Below are 25,244 nucleotides of genomic sequence, written 5' to 3' on the forward strand. Positions count from 1 at the left end.
CCCAAAATCACCACCGACACAGATCAGAAGCTCTACTGAGTGAACATTTAATTTAACTTAATTTCCAATTCAGCACCTTTGGATATCCATCAACAGGTGGTGCTTACCTCTCCTATTTCGGGGCCCATCACTCAGTCGACCTCCTGGCTGTCCGTCTGACACCACTAGAACCTCAGCCAAGCTCCATTAGTTCCTCCTCAAACCGGGTTTTCGGCACCAAAATGTCGTGATTCGAATTTTGAGGAAGAGACATACGACTGAAAGTTCATAGTAGTTCAACACAGATCATTTTATTATAACACACAGAAAGTTACAGTGTGGGAAGAGCCGGACTTCTTCCTCGTCTGCACAAAGACAGAAAGCTTTATAGCCATTTATGACGTCAGAAGAATTCCCCTATCTCCTTCTATGTCCTTCTATGGCTAAGAACAACAACATGTTCCAGATGTTTCCACTCCTGCTTTCTGGGAATCTAACCAATTGTGTGTAGAGTGTGTAGTTTTGTGAGAGTGTCAGTTTCAGGCCAACAAACGGTCAGTGTCCTTATCTGACTCTGCTTTGGGCCGTCTGGACCTACAGCTTCTGCTGGTGCTTTATGCATAGTAGAATATTACAGAGGAATGTGTTTTATTCTGCGTGCTCCAGAATACAAGATTAAGCAGATTTACTAAATGATAAATGATACATGATAATGGTGATGATCAACTGATACTAAGTGATACAGACTAATGAAATAATAATGAAACAATGACAGTGAAATAACATGTTTTTCTTGACAATAATCATCTCAAGTTCTGCCTTTGACACCAGTAGCCTGAGTTTAGAAATGTTTCTTAGATGATAAAAACAGTTCCGGACAAGTTGTTTAGAGTGTTTCTCAAGAGACATCGAACTGTCAAATATAACACCTAAGTTTCTGAGACTCGACTGAAATGAAGGGTCTGAAAAACTGATATGCTGCCTAATTTCTGAGAGCATGTGATCAGGTGCAATAATCAAAGTTTCTGTTTTATCTGCATTTAACTGAAGGAAATTGTCATTTAACCATTGTTTGATTTCTGACAGACAATTATTTAAACAAGACAATTTATACAACTCAGAAGCTTTGAAAGAACAGTACAACTGAATGTCATCAGCATAGAGATGATAAGAAATGTTATTGTAATGTCTGATAATGTGGCCTAGAGGGAGTATATACAGCAAAAAGAGAATAGGACCTAAAACAGATCCTTGAGGTACCCCAGAAGACAGAACTGATGTTTCCGACAGCACATGATTTATACAGACAGTAAAGGATCTCTCAGATAGATACGACATAAACCATTTTAAAACAACGCCAGTAATCCCAAACAAGTCCTTCAGCCTATTTATCATGATGCTGTGATCAACAGTATCAAAAGCAGAGCTGAGATCCAACATAACCAGAACAGTGTACTCTCCAGAGTCTGCTGCCATCAGAATGTCACTAGACACTTTAAGCAAAGCGGTTTCAGTGGAGTGCAATTTGCGGAAACCAGACTGGAAAATGTCCAGAACATTGTTCTTTTCCAAAAAGTTGTTAAGTTGTTCTGCAACTGTTTTTTCCAAGATCTTTGACACCAATGGTAGTTTTGATATTGGCCTGTAACTGCTTGGAAGAGATGGATCCAAATTTGGTTTCTTTAATATTGGTTCAACAATAGCTTGTTTAAAATAGCTGGGAACTGAGCCAGTATAAAGAGAAGTATTAATTATTTCCAGAATACAGGGGCCAATAGAATCAAACACATTAATGAAAAATGATGGAGGAAGTACATCAAGGTGGCTTGAAGTCAGTTTCATTCGACCAAGCAGAGCACTGATGTCCTGTAAGGTAACAGGAGTAAAAGAGGACCAGGTATCAGAGGTAAGCAACGTGTCAGTGTGATACTGAGAGGATGATGGAGAAATATTAGACCTGACAGCAGCGACCTTATTAACAAAATAGTTTAAAAAGTCATTACAATCAGATTTAGTATAGACTGGTACATGAGGAATATCAGGAGAGACAATGTTTTTAATTGTATCAAACAATACTCTGGGATTTTTCTTTTTTGAAGCTATTAGATTAGCAAAATATTCTGTTCTGGCATTTTTTATCATGTCGTTAAGTGAGAAAATTGATTCCTTGAGATGTACCCTATGAACCTCAAGCTTGGAAGCCTTCCATAAACGTTCTAATTTGCGACAATATCTCCTAAAATTTCGAATACTTTCATTTATCCAAGGACAGAAATTTGAAGAATGGACAACATTTAGTTTCAGAGGTGCCACCGTATCTAAAATAGATTTACATTGATTGTTAAAAGACAAAATAAGTGAATCCATATCATTTTGAGCCATGCGAGGGACAAACATGGCAGAAAACCTTCTAGCAGCATCCTAGTTTATAATCCGCCTTTGGATCATCAATTTAGGAGGTGAAGGATCCACGTAAAATGACAAATTAAAGAATATACAACTATGGTCACTCACATGGACATCTTCCACACATACATCATGTATATTTAAACCCAGGGAGAAAACAAGATCAAGAGTGTGGCCCTTCGTATGTGTGGGGCCAGAAACATGCTGCTTAAAGTTAAAAGACTCAGTGATAGTGATGAGCTCAGCAGCAGTGTTACAGGAAGCGTCATCAATATGAAGGTTTAAGTCTCCCAATATTACAACCTTCTCCAGTTTAATGATCGATGTCAGAAGGTCGTTAAATTCAGTTAGAAAGACCCCAGCAGGTCCAGGAGGTCGATAGATTAAAATACAATAAAAGGTTTTCAGAGAACCGACCTTCATCATCTGTGACTCAAATGAAGAGAAGAAGTCCGAAGTCACCAGTTTGCATATGAGTCTGTCCTGGTAAACAGCAGCAAGTCCTCCACCACGTCCTAAAAGACGCGGAGTTCCAATGACAGAACAGCCAGACGGGCAGATTTCATTCAAGTGGACATAATCCTTATTTTGCTGCCACGTCTCAGTCAGACACATAAAATCTAGAGACTCTTTGATAAAAAGATCATTTAAAATAAATGATTTGTTCGTTATAGAGCGAACGTTAAGCAGGGCGAACCGAATTGATGACGGTTTATCTGCGGAATCTACAGCTGACTGCAGCGGTACTTGAATTAAACACCTGTGCAAACCTGTGGACCTGCCGGGCAGGGCAGCGACTCCAGAGTTGGAAAAAACCTTGATCGATGAGCAGACGTAGCTGTCACCAGCAAAATGGGAAATGGATGACGGACACAGAGTGAGCAAACTGCTTTCGAGCCATGGGGCTCGGGTCCCAGGCGGCGGCGTAACATCCCCAGCAAACGACAGGAGAGGAACTGGTCGCAGACACCGAGAGTCACCCCACAGCAAAGCAGCTAGCCTCCGGTACCTTCTCCGTTTCACCTGGACGCCGGCCCTCGTTCCCCTTTTTCGTCTCTTGAGGGTGGAAATGCCGCGGGTTGTGCACAGTAGCACGCAGTCAGGTGCGGAACACTCCAGAGGAGGAGGAAAAGTTTTTCTGTAGCTGTCCCAGCTGTCACAGTAGATCTCCATTGAGTCTTTGATGTTTAACAGTGTATCCCGATCATAAATTAAAGCAGCAGAAGAAACGTCAGAATACAAAAGAGCAAAAAGTATATTGCAAACGACAAGTGACGGCAGTGAAAAACTACACTGTCGCCTCCAACGAGCTGTAGCAGCAGCGGCAAAGCCAAACACAGGCGCCATTGCTTCAAATGTTTTGCAACTCATTCTATTCATCTAAAAGAGTCCTCTTACAAAATGAGACACTACTTGAATCATTCGTGTATAAAACCCATGAGTGGAACATCTGTGGTAATCGGAAGGTGATTGGTATGTTGATGGAAATGCAAAGAGGATTCACTAAATGCTGCTGTTTGCCGTGCCAGTGGGACAGCCAATTTACTGAGGAACATTATGTCAAGCATGACTATGAGCCACAAGATGCCTATGAGCCAGGAAAAAGCAGTGTCAAGTTTCTGTCTCTGGTGATCCGTATAAAATATTTTTGCCACCTCTCCATAGGTGGAGAGGCTTGAAGAAGACTCTTGTCAAGGCTATGGGTAAAGCAAACTCACAAGGTTTTCAGGACCTTGCTCAAACGTTTCCAAACATTAGCGCTGCAAAAATGAAGGAAGGAATGTTTATAAGACGAAAACCGCATTGTTCCTCCTGTATCCGAGGTTCAACAAACAGACGGACTCTCCTTTCCAGCACCCTGGCATAGACTTTCACAGGGAGACTGAGGAGTGTGATCCCCCTGTAGTTGGAACACACCCTCCGGTCCCCTTTCTTAAAATTGGAACTTGAAGCTTTTGCCTTCATTGGGTGATGGCCTCCAGCTTGCATTGGAACGGTTCACAGCCGAGTGTGAAGCAATGAGAATGAGGATCAGGACCTCCAAATCTGAGGCCATGGTTCTCAGCCAGAAAAGGGTGGAGTGCCCACTTCGGGTCGGGGACAAGTTTCTGCCTCAAGTGGAGGAGTTTAAGTATCTCGGGGTCTTGCTCACGAGTGACAGACGATGGGAGCTGGAGATTGACAGATGGATTGGTGCTGCGGCTGCAGTGATGCGGACACTGTACCGGTCCGTTGTGGTGAAGAGACAGCTGAGCGTAAAACCCTTAGAGATAAGGTGACAAGTTCAGCCATCTGGGAGGGGCTCAGAGTAGAAGCGCTGCTTCTCCACATCGAAAGGAGACAGTTGAGGTGGTTCTGACAAAGATTCCTCCAGGGCACCTCCTGGGTGAGGTGTTCCGGGCGTGTCCCACCGGGAGGAGACCCCTGGGGCAGACCCAGGACACTGGGTCTGGTCTTGGAACGCCTTGGTGGTCCCCCAGACAAGCAAGAGGAGGTGGATGGGGAGGTCTAGGCTTCTCTGCTTGGGCTGTTGCTGCTGCCCCTGCGACCCGGTCTCGGACAAGCAGAAGAAGATGGATGGATGGAGGGGATATTTATAGGTCAGCAGATCAAGTCCATTTTGCAGGATGAAGACTTTAAATAAACTCTCTTACCAGCCGAGTTTGAAGCTTGGGAGGTGTTCAAGTGGCTCTACAAAACTTTCTGGGCATCCACAAAACTTTCTGGGCATCCACAAAACTTTCTGGGCATCCACAAGTCTCTTGCATACAAGGAAGGAGTTCAGCACATGCTTGATTCCTACCAGAAACTGGGATGTCACATGTCATTGAAAATACACTTTCTGCATTCACGTAGAATGAATGCACAAATTACTTTCCAGAAAATTGATTACTTTCCAGAAAATCTTGGCATTGTGAGTGATGAACAGGGAGAGTGCTTTCATCAGGACATTCAGTTAATGGAGCATCCCTGCCAAGGTTTCTGGAATGAGAGCATGATGGCCAACTACTGCTGGATGCTGTACTGCCACGATCCAAACACAGTATACACAAGAAAATCATATGATGAAACAGTGGTAGCTGGCTGAAAATGATCATTATATCTATGCCACAGTGTGTGCGTATCAGACACTGAAAATATTGAAACAGTTACTTGATTGGTGCCTGCGATTTAATAAGAGAGGTTATCATTATTTCCTACGTTAGGTATGTGTTCTGGAGTCATATGATTAGCTTTGTCATCATCTTAATTAGTTTCCACTTTGTGACAACACCTGTGAAGTGCCACTTGTTATGTCAGTGTGCACAGATCCTGAAGCAGAAAGCCTGGGTTAACAGAGAAATGATCATCACTGTGATGATGCTCATCATCTCTGACTGGGATTTGAGGTTTTGTCAAAGCAGCGAACACAAAGAAAGCCTGGCTATGTTGGACTTGGTGTGGAAGCAGCTCCCAGTTTGAGTTCAGGAGACAGACACCCTCTCTACTTTGAAGATCACCTTCAAACTTTCCTTTTTGATAAAGATTATATTTGATAAAGATTACAGGTGACCCTGAACCATCCCTTAGTTATGCTGCTATAGGCTCAGGCTGTTGGTGGGCTTCCCGTGATGCTCTGCTTTCTTCTCCACTCCCCTCTTTTCACTCCAATGCTTTTATATGTCACTACTGAACGTCCTTAACTTTTGTCTTCTCTCTCCTTAGTTTGTGTTTTGTTCTTGTCTCTCTGAGCTCATCTCTTCTCTTTCCCCTCACCCTGCAACCACTCATGGTAGATGCTCCTCCTGGAGCCTGTTTTCACTGGGAGGATCTTTGTGTCAAAGGGAGTTCTTCCTTCCCACCATCACCGAGTGCTGCTCACTTGTCTTTGTCTGATGGTTGGGGCTTTCTGTCTAATATTGGAGGCTGTTACATTACACTGTTAAACAGCTTGAGATAACTGTTGTTGTCTGTTGGGAATTGTCACTTATAAGTAAAGTTATATTGAATGGATGTAAATGGATAGATGTTATTGTATGTGACAAACAGGAAAATGATTTTCTTTGTTGTTTTGTGTGTCTGCAGTCTGTCAGGATGTCTGATCACAGAGGAAGGCTGTAATTCTCTGGTCTCAGCTCTGAGCTCCAACCCCTCCCATCTGAGAGAGTTGGACCTGAGCTACAATCATCCAGGATGCTCAGGAATGAAGCTGCTGTCGGCTGGACTGAAGGATCCAGGCTGGAGACTGGACACTCTCAGGTATGGAGAGGATGGCTGATAGAGGAGGAAGAGCTGGAAATATTTCCTGTGTCCTTCACTCACTTCCCGTTGGCTCATGTGACATGAACTGATCAGAAAGGGATAACAATGTTTGAGGTCCCTAGGGAGGACTTCTCCAGTGACAATTTGTAGATATCTCAGTATACTTAACATTATTCTTTGTGCAGAGAGGAAGTATCTATCCTAGATTAAAACAATCACTGGAACCAGGGGAAACTGTTAGGCTAGGTTTATTAAAAGAATGTACTGACTGACAGCCTATATAGGTCCAGACCAATACGCTTGCCTGTTTCTGGAAGGGTCTGACAAAGAAAGCAGCCAGTGCTTGTTACCAGCTGGAACCAGACGCGAGGAATTGCTGGATGCGTAAAGTATTGCTGTCTTTTGGAAAGTGCGTATAAAGACCTGATTAAAAAAAAGTGAAGAAAACATCAAAGACTGAGGAGAAGAAAGTACTACTACTACTGCAGTTTTCCGCAAGTTATCTATGTACAGGAAACATGGCTTAAACCAAGGTTATATATGTCTTGATGCATGCTCAATTACCCAGGTAAGTAAATCCCAAAAGGGTGATTCTGATCATATGTACATAACGTTTTCAAGGGGAGAAATGTTTCATCACTCATTCAAGTGACTTCTTCAGTCACAGCTGACTGCAGGTTTCCGCAATCTTATAAACAATACATTTGCACAATAACTGAGACTAGTCAATTAAATCAAAAGTGGGGTGCGAGGTCAGTTCCTTGATCATTAAAATGCAATTGCCATGACCATTCATCAACAACCGCTGATCAAAGACCACTGATCAATGGCCATGAGTACCATTCACACAGAGTTGGGGAATGGCTGCAATCACAGCATTGTAAGATGGTGAAAGATGTAGCCTTAGGCCCCCTCCTCGATTCAGAGATTGTCTTTCCCTATTCACGTACAGTGGGGTAAAAAAGTATTTAGTCAGCCACCGATTGTGCAAGTTCCCCCACTTAAAATGATGACAGAGGTCAGTAATTTGCACCAGAGGTACACTTCAACTGTGAGAGACAGAATGTGAAAAAAAAATCCATGAATTCACATGGTAGGATTTGTAAAGAATTTATTGGTAAATCAGGGTGGAAAATAAGTATTTGGTCAATAACATAAATACAACTCAATACTTTGTAACATAACCTTTGTTGGCAATAACAGAGGTCAAACGTTTACTATAGGTCTTTACCAGGTTTGCACACACAGTAGCTGGTATTTTGGCCCATTCCTCCATGCAGATCTTCTCGAGAGCAGTGATGTCTTGGGGCTGTCGCCGAGCAACACGGACTTTCAACTCCTGCCACAGATTTTCTATGGGGTTGAGGTCTGGAGACTGGCTAGGCCACTCCAGGACTTTCAAATGCTTCTTACGGAGCCACTCCTTTGTTGCCCGGGCGGTGTGTTTTGGATCATTGTCATGTTGGAAGACCCAGCCTCGTTTCATCTTCAAAGTTCTCACTGATGGAAGGAGGTTTTGGCTCAAAATCTCACGAAACATGGCCCCATTCATTCTGTCCTTAACACGGATCAGTCGTCCTGTCCCCTTGGTAGAAAAACAGCCCCATAGCATGATGTTTCCACCCCCATGCTTCACAGTAGGTATGGTGTTCTTGGGATGCAACTCAGTATTCTTCGTCCTCCAAACACGACGAGTTGAGTTTATACCAAAAAGTTCTACTTTGGTTTCATCTGACCACATGACATTCTCCCAATCCTCTGCTGTATCATCCATGTGCTCTCTGGCAAACTTCAGACGGGCCTGGACATGCACTGGCTTCAGCAGCGGAACACGTCTGGCACTGCGGGATTTGATTCCCTGCCGTTGTAGTGTGTTACTGATGGTGACCTTTGTTACTTTGGTCCCAGCTCTCTGCAGGTCATTCACCAGGTCCCCCCGTGTGGTTCTGGGATCTTTGCTCACCGTTCTCATGATCATTTTGACCCCACGGGATGAGATCTTGCGTGGAGCCCCAGATCGTGGGAGATTATCAGTGGTCTTGTATGTCTTCCATTTTCTGATGATTGCTCCCACAGTTGATTTTTTTCACACCAAGCTGCTTGCCTATTGTAGATTCACTCTTCCCAGTCTGGTGCAGGTCTACAATACTTTTCCTGGTGTCCTTCCAAAGCTCTTTGGTCTTGGCCATGGCGGAGTTTGGAGTCTGACTGTTTGAGGCTGTGGACAGGTGTCTTTTATACAGATGATGAGTTCAAACAGGTGCCATTCATACAGGTAACGAGTGGGGGACAGAAAAGCGTCTTACAGAAGACGTTACAGGTCTGTGAGAGCCAGAGATTTTCCATGTTTGAGGTGACCAAATACTTATTTTCCACCCTGATTTACGAATAAATTCTTTACAAATCCTACCATGTGAATTCATGGACTTTTTTTTTACATTCTGTCTCTCACAGTTGAAGTGTACCTCTGGTGCAAATTACTGACCTCTGTCATCATTTTAAGTGGGGGAACTTGCACAATCGGTGGCTGACTAAATACTTTTTTGCCCCACTGTAAATGGCCTCCTTGACTCAGCACCCTGTCCAGGATGTGTACATCCTCGTTATTGAAAGAGTGTCAACTGGCCTGTAGGTGTAAATAGACTGCAAAGTCCTGGCCTGACGAGGTGGTTCTTCTGTGTTGTGCCATCCCCTGTGGTGGCAGATTTCTTTTCTCATGTATTAATCCCATATTTAAATCATATCACATTATTAATAGTAATAAGCTCTACACACACAGTGAGGCCATTGTAATGGGAGACGTTAAACAGATAGTGAGACTCCTTCTGCTTATCAGGGAAATAACTCCTTAGGTGACAAGCAGAAAAGAACGTCATAATTCTCTCTGTGAGGGAGGTGGTTTTAAGGATGGGGCAGAAGGTATAGGTCATGTACAGTAACCACCCTGACACCAACAGGAGACAAAACAGGAAAAACAGCTGACAGCAAAGGCAGGGAGGTGTCCTTTGCAGCTTAAACAGAAGAGGAATATAAAGATAATGAAGGTCACAGTTTGAATCAGTCATATTTCATTCAATACAGTGGTGTACTCACAGATCCAGGATTAGTCAAAATCATTAGCAGTTTGATCCACGCATGGATTGAAGTATATTTGTGAAGATGTTGGACTGTTCCCTTATCTGTGTGTAACAGTATGTGTATGATGAGAGCCGTGTAATGTTCATGTGTGCATGCTGAAAGAGACTGTGCTGGTCTGACCCCCCTCCTCCTTTCAGGGTGGAGCCTGCTGGAGTCCGATGGTTGAGACCAGGTCTGAGGAAGTGTAAGTGTGTTTTTAATGGGATTCATGAAAACCAAGCAGCACACATTCAACCATCTTCATCATTCTGATGTCAGGAGTCATCATCAAAGTGTCAATCAATGAACAGATGATGGATCAATAACTGCAGCTGGATTGTGTTTGTTCTCTCCATCAGATTCCTGTCAACTCGCAATCGACACAAACACAGTGAACACAAACCTCCAACTGTCTGACAACAACAGGAAGGTGACATGTGTGAAGGAGGTTCAGTCATATCCTGATCATCCAGACAGATTTGATTTTTATCCTCAGCTGCTGAGTAGAAATGGTCTGACTGGTCGCTGTTACTGGGAGGTCGAGTGGAGAGGAACAGTTTATATATCAGTAATTTACAGAAAAATCAGAAGAAAAGGAGGCAATGTTGACTGTTGGTTTGGACTTAATGATCAGTCCTGGAGTCTGAGGTGCTGTGATGATGGACCTCATTCTCTCTGGCACAATAACAGAAAAACATCCATCTACTCCTCCTCCTCTTTCTCTAACAGAGTAGCAGTGTATGTGGACTGTCCTGCTGGCACTCTGTCCTTCTACAGAGTCTCCTCTGACACTCTGATCCACCTCCACACCTTCAACACCACATTCACTGAAACTCTTTATCCTGGGTTTACAGTCTGGCATGGTTCCTCAGTGTCCCTGTGCTGAGTGGAGTGTAAAGAGTGTCCTCCTGTTAGAGAAACACTCTGACTTTTGAACAGAGTTCAGTCTGTACATGTTTGTCTCTTTCACTCAGAAACATATTTTCAGATTCATGGATTCAATCAGTTGATGTTTGAAACTGTTCTAAACGATTCCTTGTAAACCTCTTCCTCTTCAGTCCTCTAAAGATGGAAGCTCCCATTATTCCAGGATCCACATGTTGGTTAGTTAGTTGTTTGATTGCCAGCCGAGCCTCCTGTGAGGAAAAGCCAGAGGCTGCCAGTGATGTAGCCGACTGTCTAGGATCAATGTCAGTTTCACTGAATTGTAACTTCAGTGGCTGTTTACTCCAATACAGTTACACGTGTTAGCATCGTTTAGCTAAAGTAGTCCTGAAGCAGCTTCAGTCCTCACTGATCACATGACTCTGGTCACCTCGATTCAGTGTTTCTAAAGCAGTGTGCTGGGTTTTTAAAAATACGTGGCTGCTGCCTGATCTTGGGCCCACAGAGGAAGACGACTCACTCACTCTTCTTCACTTCCTCCTTAAACATGTGGAAGGAGAGCAAAGTGCTGCCAGGCTCTTATTTATGACAGGAACAGAAGAAACCACAGCAAACTGTTCCAGTTATTCATCTTCATCACAATCTATTTATTTATTATGGTGTCTTCAGTCTGAGGGTTTGAAGTTTCCATGTCTGTGTGATGTGTGGTGGGAAGGCTGCTGGTTAAACTGGGACTCACTGTTTAAAGCACTGAGTGCTCATAGAGAGATGCTCCATGCATCCCAGTACAGACTACAAACATGGTGGAAACTTAGCTTTGATATCCACTCACTCTGCACGTCTGTGAGCAACTGTGATGAAGATGTGCAGAGATCTGTGTCCAAACAGGAGAAAGACTGTAAAGACTCTGTGCTTCTAACAGCCTCTGTTAACATATGTGAGGCTGTTTGTTGTTGTTGCCATGGAGCTTTTCACTGTTTGGCTCTGCGTCAGCAGGTCATGTGATCAGGTTTGTTCTGTGAAAGCTCGACGATGGTTCAGTGTCAGGGTTTGTTTGCATTCATCAATAAATATCTAAATAAATAAAAGACTCCATGTTTTTTCTTTCATCGTGTGACCTCTGCTCATCCATCTCTGTGTAGATCAGGATACATTTAGTTCATAATACACGAGTCAGAAAAATCAGAGTTATTACCTGTAATAAATGTTAAAGTAAATATTCCTTCAGTGATAACCAGGCAGGACTGAAACACATCCAAGCTCACAGCTGTCACCACGGTAACAGCACCGTCCATCCACAGGTGAGGGGAGGAGCAAAAAGAGGGACTTTCACCATTTTATACTAAAAACACTCAACTAGTATTTCTAATATGAAAACAAATAAGCCCACATTAATGTGAGCATTTATTAAATAATAATGATAATAATAATGATTTCCTCCTGATCTCACTTACATACCAGAGAAAACTGTGGTGTATATTGTACAGCAAAGCAGTCAGCAGCACAGAGACCAGTGGATACACAGTCTATTCATCTTTGGATAGATACAATATATAGCACAATATTGAATCACAGAGACACGCTGTGGGAGCTTCCACAGATACACTGACGTCAGCATCCAGAGTCCTCCTGCTGCTCCCCCCTCAGAGCCCTGTGATCAGCACCAACACATTCAGTTAGATGACAGAGTCCAGCTGCAGCTAGAATCAGCTCCCCTCTGTGAACAACAGCACAGCGTCAGTGTTTCACACTCAGTGAAAGGAGGAAACAGCAGAAGAACACCATGTGTGCTACGTTTCCCAGAACAGACAACAAACTGCACAAATACAGAGCAGCACGTGGAAGGACCTGGAGCTGCATTTAAAGAGAAAAGACAGCGTGATGTCCTGTATCGACAGGTGGAAGGAACCAAGTCCTCAACTGAAACACTCGTGTTTGTCCACAGACAGGAAAGACACCAGGAAACTTTCTCAAAGAAGTGCAGCTCATGGATAACACACTTCCTGTCAGTCAGAATGAGGCTGGAGCCAAACACAGAAAGGTGCTTTTGTCCAGATGAGCCCAGAGAAGAAACACGAGTTTTCACAGACATCAGAAGCTCAGAGAGGTGAAACATGAAGTTGGAGTCCTCGTCAGCATCCAGAAGAGCTGCTGTGAAACCCTCAGTACTCATGACAGACTGATGGCACAAACACATCATGATTCAAACATAAGGACAAACATGGAGCTACTGATCCTCCTGCATGAGAACAAGCTGACATGACCGCTGTGTCTGAGAGTGTCTCCCTGTCACAGTGACAATAACACAGCTGCTGATCTGAGCTCACAGTCATTAAACTGACCTGAGGTAAGGCCTTATTTTAATACAGTTACTGCATTCATTTCCAAGTTTAAAGCAGTGAAGAACACAGTCTGTAGGTGAGGAAGAATTTAGTGAGAGCAGATGTTTGGATGGAATTCCTCCAGTTAACAGCTGGAACCATTCCATCTCGATTGTTGGGGTTGTTGTTGGGGTTCCTAAAGAGCTCAGAGTGGACAGACCAAGGTTCTTCTAATGAATCAAAGTCCAAACCAAAACTAGGAGTCAAAAACATTTTCATTAACTTCAATAAAAATCCAAAGATTAGAGAAAGTGAACCAACAACGAGTCCTAGTACAGTCCCAGCACTGAAGTCCCTGCTGCTCTTTATACTGGATGTGCTGCATCACTGACTGACAGCTGATGAAGAGTCTCTGGAAACACTCGTGTATCTCCTCTGCTCTTCCTCCTTCTCTCTGCAGGTGGAGGCGATGATGGTAAACAGGACGGTGTGTGTGCTGAGAGAGGAGGAGCTGTGTCCTGATGAGCCAGAGAGGTTGAAGCAGCAGCAGCTTGTGTGTAGAGACGCTCTGACTGGGCCAAGTTACTGCGAGATGGAGAGGAGAGCTTCATCCAGCAGTGACTGTCAGATGCATGAGAAGAAGTGCAGATGACTGTCAGTGCTGCAGAGTGAACTGCTCTGAGAACAGCTCCACTGTCAGACACAATGTAGAGTCCAGCATCATCCCTGTGTGTCCCTCTGGATCTGACAGAGGATCATCAGTGTATCTGGACTGCTCTGCTGGACTCTGTCTGACACTGGCTTCAGACCCTCCTGGATCAAACTCACCTGGAAAGGCTTTCAAGCACCTCTGAATAGATCTGAATACAGAATATATTTGATATATACTGTAGTTGTACTGTAGAGTTAGATATTGCAGTTTGTCTCTTGTAAATACAGTCTGTGAGCAGCTATGAGCTGAAATATCTTTCTAGAAACACTAAATGTTTTCACTCTTCTGTTAGTTTTTCATATATTTACTGAACATTAATATTGATTCCACCTGTCTCACCAGTCGATCAGGTTAAAATGATACATGAAAAAAGTTAAAATCTTCTCACAGGTGGACTTTTTCATGCTTTTATACATAATAACAGGACACATGTTATCTGACCACAGCTGTGGTTTCTATGCTGCACGTCTTCAATCATTTAGATAACAGAGACATCTAGTGGTTCAGAGGGAGAACTGCAGGAGGTGGAGGTGTGTTTTCACATGGAAAACTTTTTTTCATTGTTATCTTTTTAGGCATATGTGCAAATATGCCAACACTAATTTAAATGTCACAAATCCAGAGCTGAAAAAAAGCCAAACCCAGAGCAAGATATATTATCTCTGTATATATTTTGTCTCAGCAGCAGCAGGGACTAACTGGAGACAGTCAAGATTCCTTTGCTGAACTACTGAATGCACAATGTGATGGAAATAGTCCAATAATAGAATTGTACATCAGACACAGCTCTCTGAAAACATTTCTCTGTCTCCTCAGATGTAATCTGACTCTGCCAACAGGAGCTCAGATCTGCTAAAATCACAGTCTGAAGCTGCAGCCTTGCAATCCTCACTTTCATTCATCCAATCACGCTCGCTTCAAATCTTTAGATCAAGAAGATCAAAGTAGAAAAAGTAGAATTGAGATGGATTGTGTGTTTACTGGGAGTGTAACTATCAAGAGCATCAGTGAGCACAGAACATAAAGATTGTGCTAACATTACAGAGTGACTTCCTGATAATGTGCTGCATTGCAAACAGGAAACATCACTGATGCTACCTGCAGTGATGGGAATAACGGCATTACAAGTAACGGCGTTACTTTTTTCAGTAACGAGTAATCTAACTAATTACTATTCCTATCGTTACAACGCCGTTACAGTTACTAACAAGAAACTGCGGTCCGTTACTATTTTTCAACAAACAGACGGTTGAAGCTGTGTTCAGCTTACCGCATCTTATATCAGTTGCACGGAAGTAGCTGTAAGTACGCTACAGCTTTAAGCAGCTGCGCGCGCTCCCGCGGACGGTAATCACGATTACTGTCTAGCACAGACCTTCCCAAAGTGTGGGGCCCGCCCCCTAGGGGGGGCGCGGTATGAAAAGGAAATTAAAAAAACAAAAAAAAAAACAACACTTGGACACTGCTAGCATGGGCGCCTCCACAAACGCAAATCAGGAGATGAAGCATAGCTGAATATGTTTCCAAACCAACTTCATTCTAAGCCAAAGACTAGAAAATATGGTGAAGCATATCTTCCCTTTGGTTTCACCTGCACAAGTGCCGAGGTAGGTCTCCCCCTGCAGAATTGGTTTTCCCTTTGTCGGGAGCATGCGCTGGGCTCTTCAAATCACGGACAAACAGTATCCCACATTCTTGATTTTTAGTTCACAAACACAAACCAGAGTCATGATAAACAATATATACGCTGCATTTTTTTCCTCAATAGTTTCGTCACGTTTACTGTCTAAGGACAGCGCAGCGAACACTCTCTGCTTATGAGCATGAAAAAAAAACAAAAAAAAAAAAAAACGGGAAGTTTTAGGAGTGACGGCGAGAGAGAGAGAGAGAGAGAGGGACAGCAGAAAAAGAGAGAGAGCGAGTTTTGAGATGTGAGAGATTTGTGATGTTTAGTGTGTTTGGAATGTGTAGTTAATGTGTTGTCTTGTGTAGTTAGTGTGTAGTGTTGTGGATAGTTTTGTGTTGTGTGTCAGAACAATGAGGCGACTGCTGTCTCCAGATAGAAAACAGGAGTGATACACCTGCTTTATTGATGACATCAGCTTTATTAATGACATCAGACTGAAACAGGAAGTTGTGCCAATGTTTCAGCTGCGTCGCCTCGACTTCAGTCGGCCACCAGATGTCGCTGTTCTCTGTGAGATCGCAGGCTCGAAGCTTTGAATGTTTTTGGGTCCAAGTTGAAGGAAAGCCTCAAAGCTTCATGAGGCTTCTCCTACACATCACCAGCCAAACATGTTTCTGCACATTTCATCAGCCTCCCCTCAATAAGGCTCCATTGTAACCTCCATTTTCATCCAAGCTGATGTTCAATGTGAAACATCTGGATTAAAGCTGTCCAGGAGTCAGTGTTTCTATCACTTTAACTCTCAGAGGCACTAAAAGGGGATTTGAACCACGTGGCTTTTCTCTGCAGCTCTATGGGAGCTGAGAGCAGGTGGGACAGGTGTGTGTGTGGGCGGGGCATCTGCACACCTCTGACAAAGTTTCATCTTTAAGTTAAAGTGTCTGCATTTATAAGATGTTCAGTAGATGGGTTTTTTTTTTCAGTTTTGGAGAAAACAATGAGTTTTCTCTCCATTCACTGAAACAGCCAAAAATAAATGTGATCTTATTGGAAGGATTACTGTCATGCAGATGAGACAGAAACAGACTGACTCATATCAGCAGACAGAGGGCACCACTGCACTCTACATTCATTCAATTGTCTCCATAGAAACCGTCTCTGCTTTCAAGCAGAGCATCAAACAGGCAGGCAGAAATGTCTGTCCTCTAGTCTCTACTTTCAATAGAAAATGTAGAAATGCTTGATTCTAATCTGCTGCCGAGTCTCTTTCACACTGCTGGAAACACAGAACACCTGTTCAGCCAATCACATTCATTTATCTTTGATCACAAACTGCAGTGATTTCCACGTCTCCTTCATCAGGCTGTGGGACAGTAAGCTTTAATGTTTCAGTGGATCCACTTTAAAGTTTCACAGCTCTAATGTGCAGCTGTCACCTTAGAAATAAATAGCAGCACTGAGAGTGCACTGGGCCCAGGAAGACACAGCTCACTGTCTTTAACAGTATGTTTTTCTGCACTTGTTTTATGGGAATTTCTCTGGAACACGTGTTGATCAGAATTATCTATAGTCTGGTATAATAAGTAGACTTGTCTGAGCTCAATGGTTCTGCTGCTGTTTAGATGATTTGAGGCATTTACAGCTCTATAAATGTATCACTACTCAGAATCACACACCGTCTGTTTTTAAACCATGCAAAAGTGCTGTGATTGTAAAAATCTGTTTCCATCACAGTGTCCTCCTCTTAGTGAAACAGTCAGAGTGTTTCTCTAACAGGAGGACACTCTTTACACTCAACTCAGCACAGGGACACTGAGGAACCAGGAGACAAGGACATAAACATTTGTCAGGGACAGTTTCCTCAGCTCTGTCACCATCAGACTCCTGCTGTAGAAAAATGAAAACTTCATTAATGAAGAAAAAATAATGTGTAAAATCATTATGAACTCACCAGAACATTTGACACATTAATATTGGTAATGGAAGGAAATGACTACTTACACTCAAACTGGAGTAGTGCTAATGAAGCATCAGTTTGTTCTGCTCCTGTAACTCACAGTAGCTGTGTCCACTCTGTCCACACCTGCTGCTTCATCACCACCTGAGAGCATGGTGTTACAGCCTCTGTGGACAAGGATGGCCTTAACCCTGGAGAACCCATGGGGTCAGAGCCGACCCCATGGGTTCTCCAGGGTTAAAGTGAGGATCTAATGCTGATGCAGCTCGTCCTGAAAGGAGAGTTTGCACATTGAACTCAGTTTATTTTTTACATACACTCATGCAAGCACAGAAACATTAATACACTGCTTTGTTTCCATCATTTATATATCACACACATGCTTGGCAAATACACACAGTCCATAAACACACCTTGACTTGTATACAGCAGTCCTGAGGTCCTTAATTCCTGCAGAGTGGTGAGACACACTGATCATCTTCTGCAGCAGTTGTGCATGCAGAGGTGCAATGATTGAGGACTTTTCTTCAGACAGAACTCGTGTGGCTGCTTTCAAAGCTTACACTGTATCTTCTCCATCAGTTATGTCAGCCTCTGTAAGAGTAGATGAAACAGCAAAGCTGAACTCATTGGTGTCAGTTTAATGATTCAAATGTCTGTTAATGATGATGGTTTGATAAAGAGCTGATATTTAGACCATTACTTTATTATTTACTGCTCTGGATACAACTTCTGTGTACATTTCTCTGTGTGTACTGTGTTTTCTCCATATTGACAAAAACACAGAGAGATATACTAGTTAAAGACAAAGTGTCTGCTCTTTGTGTGAAATGTCTTCTTTTTGTCTTGTTCACTGAAGATTGTTGAACACTTTTTGGAGCCTTTGGAGCCTTCTCTTGTCTTCAGGTGTACAGAGTGCTGTCAGGTGAAACAGGCGGTCCTGTTGTGATGCCTGTTGCCTCTGTCGGATTATGTTCGACAATATTTTCACGGACCGGCCTTTAAGGTGTCGCAGATAAATACAACAAAATAAAACTAGTACCGATACCAAAAAAAAGAAGATTTATTCATAACACACGTGAAAAGACCCAGGAAAACCAAGTTAATGATAAAAACAATAACAAAATAACGCTGAAAACCGATAAAAACCCTGAAAACCATACATTTCATACCTGAGCCTCAACTCTCGCGGCCCGGTACCAAACGACTCATGGACCGCTACCGGGGATTGGGAACCGCTGCCTTAGAGCACTGCTTTAGCTCACTACTTGACAACATGACCTTATGCCACATGGTTGAATGCAGTGGCCCCTGGTGGACCCCTCCACCAGAGGCTGCTGTGTTACCTCTCTCCACTTTCCTGTCTGATCTTCTGCTGTACTGTCAAAGATAAACATCAGAATAATTTCATCATCTAGAACACTTAAGTAGTACTTTAGTATGAACAGTATAGTGCAATAGAACACATATGACTTCCTTATCTCATTGGATCTCTGTGTTAGGTTGGTGAAGGAAACACAACACATTTTTACTCACGTGAGTAAATCACTGCCATTAGGAACTAGTTTGTGATATAACAACACACTTACCCTGAAATCATACAGGCCAGTTTCTTGAAGTGACAAGTAGTAATGGGGGGAAATAATTGTGTAGTTTGTGCGACTGCTGTTTGTAAGTTAAGAATTGTCCCAACTACATGTGCTGCTAACCTTTGACCTTTTATAAAGGTCGAAGGTTAGCAGCCCACAGGAGTCTGTGGAAACATGGGTCGTGTCCAAATTCATGGGCTGCATCCTCCTGAGGACCCGGGCTTCGCGGTCTACGTGGGCCGGGTCCTCAGAAGGTCGGGTAGGCTGGAAGTAAACGGCTGTGGAATTGGACGGTCTAGCCTTCTGATTAGCATTACCGCTGTAGTGAAACTCCGCGGTGATCTGAAAATGATGTGCTGGGAGTTGTGCCGTTCTCGGCGGCTTCAGTGACCCTCGAGCTTGCTATCGAGCTGGTGGGTAGCAGATGCTCCAAAAACGTCGAAGCACTTTTGCAAATATGCGATATCTTGATAAACCGAGCAGATATTTGATGTTTACACAGCTACTTTCTCACCTGAAAATATGTTAAAAGTTTATTTTGTGACCCAGAAAGATTAGTATGAGTAATTTTAAAACTTAGCAGCAGCCGCCATTATTGGAAACTGGAGTTTGGCTGGGCCGCGCTATTAATTCTGGGATATGGTAGGCCACGAAGGACACACCCGACCCATCCTTCAAATTCGGGGAAAAGGAGGACGCATTTGTTGGCTGCATTCGGAGGAGTCTACGAATTTGGACAGCCTTCGCCGCGTCGCTGTGACGTAATCGGTCTACAAATGTGGCCTCAGGAGGATGCAGCCCATGAATTTGGACACGTCAAGTGTGTGTGTGTGTGTGTGTGTGTGTGTGTGGAAACAGCTGCAGATGTCTTCAAATAAAGTAGTGTATTATCCATCTTTGATATTTATTACATCACATATCCCGATCCAACAACTTTTGCTGCATCTGTCATGCTCATTTCAATTTCATTTCAATGACCAGAGGAAGCCCTAATGCTAAGCTTATGCTAAAAACTCAACAGTGAATTATGAAAGGCAGCGGTGTCTACTTACCCAGAATCAACTTTATAGCAACTTCCATTGATGCTAATATAGAAGCTAATGCTAAGCTAATGATCCAAGATGGTGGTTATAAACAAAGTGGTTGCTCTTGGATACAAGATGGTGGAAGGCTAATACTAAGCTAATGCTAAAACTAAAATAACCATGAATTATGAAAGAGGATGGTGTCTACATACCGAGGATCAGCTTTATAGCAATTTCCATTGATGCTAATGTAACCAATTTTAAGGTATAAAGGTGAATTACAGCACAATAATTACTTGGGCTCAAAATAAGACCCCGGCCAGAATCAGAAGACACCAAATTCGTATGGAGCCAGAGTATTGAGCAGCAATAATGACCTGGACACAATGTTAACTTTTGAGTAGCCACTCTTGTATTGTTACAAGGTATAACAGATATTTGTCCAATTTGTACAGATAAAGTATAAAATAAAATAAATAGTGTGCACACTCAAACAAAATAAAAGTACTCGTTGGGGCCCTTTAAGGATTTAGAGTTAAGCTGGCGATAGCCAACTTCAAAGGTGAGTGTAACTGGAATGTATGAGTGTGTGGTGTGTATCTTCTTTGGGGTAGATCGTCCTCAAAGTGGTTGGCTCACCATCTATCACAACCGGAATATCGTCCTGGTCCTTGGACTTTTCTGTCCTCTCCAAAAAACCTGACCTATAATCCAGGGCATAAAATATACATTCTAATCAGTCTGTTTCAGATGCACTGTTTAAGGTTAAAATGTAAAATCAAAATATTGCATCAACCTCATATTCATTGCATCACCATCTTAAATCTTATCAAATCTCACAGTTCTGTTGTACAACATTCAATTTTCAAGTATATCAAACATGAGAACTAAACATCTAAGTTGCTCAAATATTTCGCTATTCATGTAAATTAATTAAAAAATACTTATGGTAAATAACCATTCACATTCAAAATACAATACACCATATCAAATTCAGAACTATGTACAAATAAGCAACAAAATATACATGTAAGTTCAGTTCAGAGGCATTAACCCGGTCGGAGTGGGCACGCTCCGTTTTGCGTAGCTATTTTTAAATCCCGGTAGCACTGCAACCACGTGAGCTAGCGCAATAATTTTTTTTGCATATGAAACCGGAGGAGTTGTACTTACATCTTATGCCATCAGTCACAGTTTCCTTCCACATATAGCTTTGCAAAAACTGCATAAAAAGCACTTGCAGCAACAAAAACATAATATTCCAGAAACAGGCTTTGCCGATCCGATCAACTCTTCATAACACTTCCTACGTCCATCAGCACGAACTATCGCATGTCCGCCATGACCTGCCCGAAACCGGAAGTGACGTCATTTTTGTGGAAATGTAGTTTTTTTTACCATCAAGGCCTCATGAGCTTGTACTGGTGTTTTTAAAAGTTATGTTTGACTTTATGACTTTCTGTGTCGTTTCTGGGATGCTTAGGACACATTGCACTGCTGGAAATAGTTTATTTTGATACATATGCTGCTTTTTTGCAAATTTGCATTATAATATTTATTTTAGTTTTTCCTGCAGTGTATAGAAATTGGTGTATTTCAAAAATAAAACTATGAAGACACTCAAAATAAATTTTGTGTGGTGGGAAACTATTTTGTGCAACTTTTTTGTTTTTACAGTTTTGAGGGATAAGCCTCTTAAATTTCTCTAACTAGAAATATATGTTAAAAAAAACAAAAATGATTTTCAATTTTTTTGTAGTTTATTGCACTTTTTGCAATTTATGTCATTACTATGCACTTAATGCATGCATATTATTAAAATTTAGGCTGTAATTGTTGTATTGATGTATAGCAACTTGAAATGCTCCCAAAAATGGCTCTACAACATGTAAAAATATAATATAAGCTCTGGCGGACTTGGTCCTATGGTAGGTCTTAAAGGGTTAAAGCAGTGTACTTAATTTCTCCACACTATACAGGGAGTGCAGAATTATTAGGCAAATGAGTATTTTGTCCAAATCATCCTCTTCATGCATGTTGTCTTACTCCAAGCTGTATAGGCTCGAAAGCCTACTACCAATTAAGCATATTAGGTGATGTGCATCTCTGTAATGAGAAGGGGTGTGGTCTAATGACATCAACACCCTATATCAGGTGTGCATAATTATTAGGCAAAATGGGTCAAAAGAAGGACTTGACAGGCACAGAAAAGTCAAAAATAGTGAGATATCTTGCAGAGGGATGCAGCAGTCTCAAAATTGCAAAGCTTCTGAAGCGTTTCATTCAAAATAGTCAACAGGGTCGCAAGAAGCGTGTGGAAAAACCAAGGCGCAAAATAACTGCCCATGAACTGAGAAAAGTCAAGCGTGCAGCTGCCAAGATGCCACTTGCCACCAGTTTGGCCATATTTCAGAGCTGCAACATCACTGGAGTGCCCAAAAGCACAAGGTGTGCAATACTCAGAGACATGGCCAAGGTAAGAAAGGCTGAAAGACGACCACCACTGAACAAGACACACAAGCTGAAACGTCAAGACTGGGCCAAGAAATATCTCAAGACTGGTTTTTCTAAGGTTTTATGGACTGATGAAATGAGAGTGAGTCTTGATGGACCAGATGGATGGGCCCGTGGCTGGATTGGTAAAGGGCAGAGAGCTCCAGTCCGACTCAGACGCCAGCAAGGTGGAGGTGGAGTACTGGTTTGGGCTGGTATCATCAAAGATGAGCTTGTGGGGCCTTTTCGGGTTGAGGATGGAGTCAAGCTCAACTCCCAGTCCTACTGCCAGTTTCTGGAAGACACCTTCTTCAAGCAGTGGTACAGGAAGAAGTCTGCATCCTTCAAGAAAAACATGATTTTCATGCAGGACAATGCTCCATCACACGCGTCCAAGTACTTGTGACCAGGAGATATTTTATTTTGTATTCTTATGATCACAGTTATAATTAGAAGTATCAATCATTAATCATTTACCATTGTGGAATCTGATGACAGTATAATCTTTGTTTTATATCTATGGTAATCTGAGTAAAGATTAATGTATGCAGGTTATCATCATTGTAATCAAGTCTCAAATGGTATCCACAGCATTGTATTCACCGTCCATAACTGGAGGGTCCAGCAGGACCTTGTTCTAATTCATTTGCAGGCCTACATCAGAACATGCACATAGAGAGTTATGTAAACACGCACGTTCACCCTTATTTACACAGGGAGGTCATGTCAGGACATTCTCTAGTTGGACACACAGGCTCACAGAACTGCACAACATGACATGTCACACACTTGTTTTTCTCTAAAGTATCATCTGATGTTTGTATAAGGAGAACTTTGGACTATGGGGAGACTGTTATCATTTCCAGTAAGGTCTAACTGTGTGATGTCATCATGGGTTTATATAAGGATGGGGAACGGTCCACTCTTTGGAGATCTGTGGCTGTACGCTTGTCTTCCCATGCTTCTGTCTTAGAAGCATGTAATAAAATCACTATTTTTGTCACCTACACGGACTCGGCTGTTTTTCCTTCTTACCCAAGCTGAACCACACGCAACATACTCCACAGCGTGGCTGGCAAGAAAGGGTATAAAAGAAGAAAAACTAATGACATGGCCTCCTTGTTCACCTGATCTGAACCCCATTGAGAACCTGTGGTCCATCATCAAATGTGAGATTTAAAAGGAGGGAAAACAGTACACCTCTCTGAACAGTGTCTGGGAGGCTGTGGTTGCTGCTGCACGCAATGTTGATGGTGAACAGATTAAAACACTGACAGAATCCATGGATGGCAGGCTTTTGAGTGTCCTTGCAAAGAAAGGTGGCTATATTGGTCGCTGATTTGTTTTTGTTTTGTTTTTGAATGTCAGAAATGTATATTTGTGAATGTGGAGATGTTATATTGGTTTCACTGGTAAAAATAAATAATTGAAATGGGTATATATTTGTTTTTTGTTAAGTTGCCTAATAATTATGCACAGTAATAGTCACCTGCACACACAGATATCCCCCTAAAATAGCTAAAACTAAAAACAAACTAAAAACTACTTCCAAAAACATTCAGCTTTGATATTAATGAGTTTTTTGGGTTCATTGAGAACATGGTTGTTGTTCAATAATAAAATTATTCCTCAAAAATACAATTTGCCTAATAATTCTGCACTCCCTGTAGGCCTATTCATGAGAGAGAAATGCACTAAATGAAATGCACTTCCCCTCTAGGGAAGGGCGTAGATTTCGTTTTGGCATTGGTGGGGACGAATGATTCAGGTTTTTTTTCCTTTTTGTCTTTGTTTCTTGATAACAAAAGGAGAAATGTACTTGCCTACATATGCTATTCTACATGCTTTTAAATCATTTAAAATTACAATTGATAGTTTTATATGTGAGTTATATAATGCTAAATTACAATTAAACAAATGACTAAGTATTTTAGACTTTAGTTTACTTCAGCCTTATTCAATATAAATCAGGTATCATACAAAAAGTTAAAAATAACTTCAAATTCAGCAGGGCTGGACTGGGACAAAATATCGGCATTTTGACTAGTGACCGGCCCACCATGGTATTATAGGAAAAGTCATAAATCCTTTAAAGCCTTTATAATAAGCTTAAACCTACACCACCTTCCCTATTCTGATATTCTAAACAGTAACACCTAATTTATAATTACATATACCTATAACTAAAAGGGTTGCCAACTCCCAGCAAAAAAAGAAAAGAAAAAAAGTAGGGAACCATTCCCCCACCCTCTGCTTCAAGATGCTTAACTAACAAAACCGATTTAAATTTAATGCACGTATAAAACAAATGCATATAAATCTATTATTTTTCTCCAGTAATTAAATAGATTCAACATCTTTCTTCAACAGAATTGCAGACTGCACCCATGGTACCTTAACAAAGTAAAGAATACTAGGGCTGCTCGATTATGGCAAAAATGATAATCATGATTATTTTCACTGAAATTGAGATCTCGATTATTTGACGATATTTATTTAACCCTTTAAGACCTACCATAGAACCAAGTCCGCCAGAGCTTATATTATTTTTTTTACATGTTGTAGTGCCATTTGTGGGAGCATTTCAAGTTGCTATACATCAATACAACTGTTATAGCCCATATTTTAATAATATGTCTGCATTAAGTCCATAGTAACTACATTAATTGCAAACAAGTGCAATAAACTATTAAAAAAATTGAAAATCGTTTTTGTTTTTATTACATATATTTCTACTTGGAGAAATTTAAGAGGTTTATCCCTCAAAACTTTAAATACAAAAAAGTTGCAAAAAATAGTTTACAACAACAGGAAATTTATTTTGAGTGTCTTCATAGTTTTATTTTGGAGATACAGCAATTTTTCTATACTGCAGGAAAAACAAAAAACAA

The 25,244-nt window shown here is 41.8% G+C and overlaps 1 protein-coding gene across 1 annotated transcript in view; it reads left to right on the top strand.

Moving 5' to 3' along the window:
* Positions 1-25,244, top strand: part of LOC308409875 (NLR family CARD domain-containing protein 3-like) — a gene marked incomplete at its 5' end in the record, with an annotated part of 152,970 nt that overhangs the window by 39,008 nt on the left and 88,718 nt on the right. Inside the window, one exon of the mRNA XM_080902875.1 lies at positions 6,451-6,624. Coding sequence (XP_080759001.1) covers positions 6,451-6,624 — 174 coding nt within the window. The remainder of the gene's footprint in view (positions 1-6,450; positions 6,625-25,244) is intronic.

Source organism: Rhamphochromis sp. 'chilingali' (assembly GCF_963969265.1).
Source record: "Rhamphochromis sp. 'chilingali' genome assembly, chromosome: 1".
Classification (NCBI taxonomy): Eukaryota; Metazoa; Chordata; class Actinopteri; order Cichliformes; family Cichlidae; genus Rhamphochromis; species Rhamphochromis sp. 'chilingali'.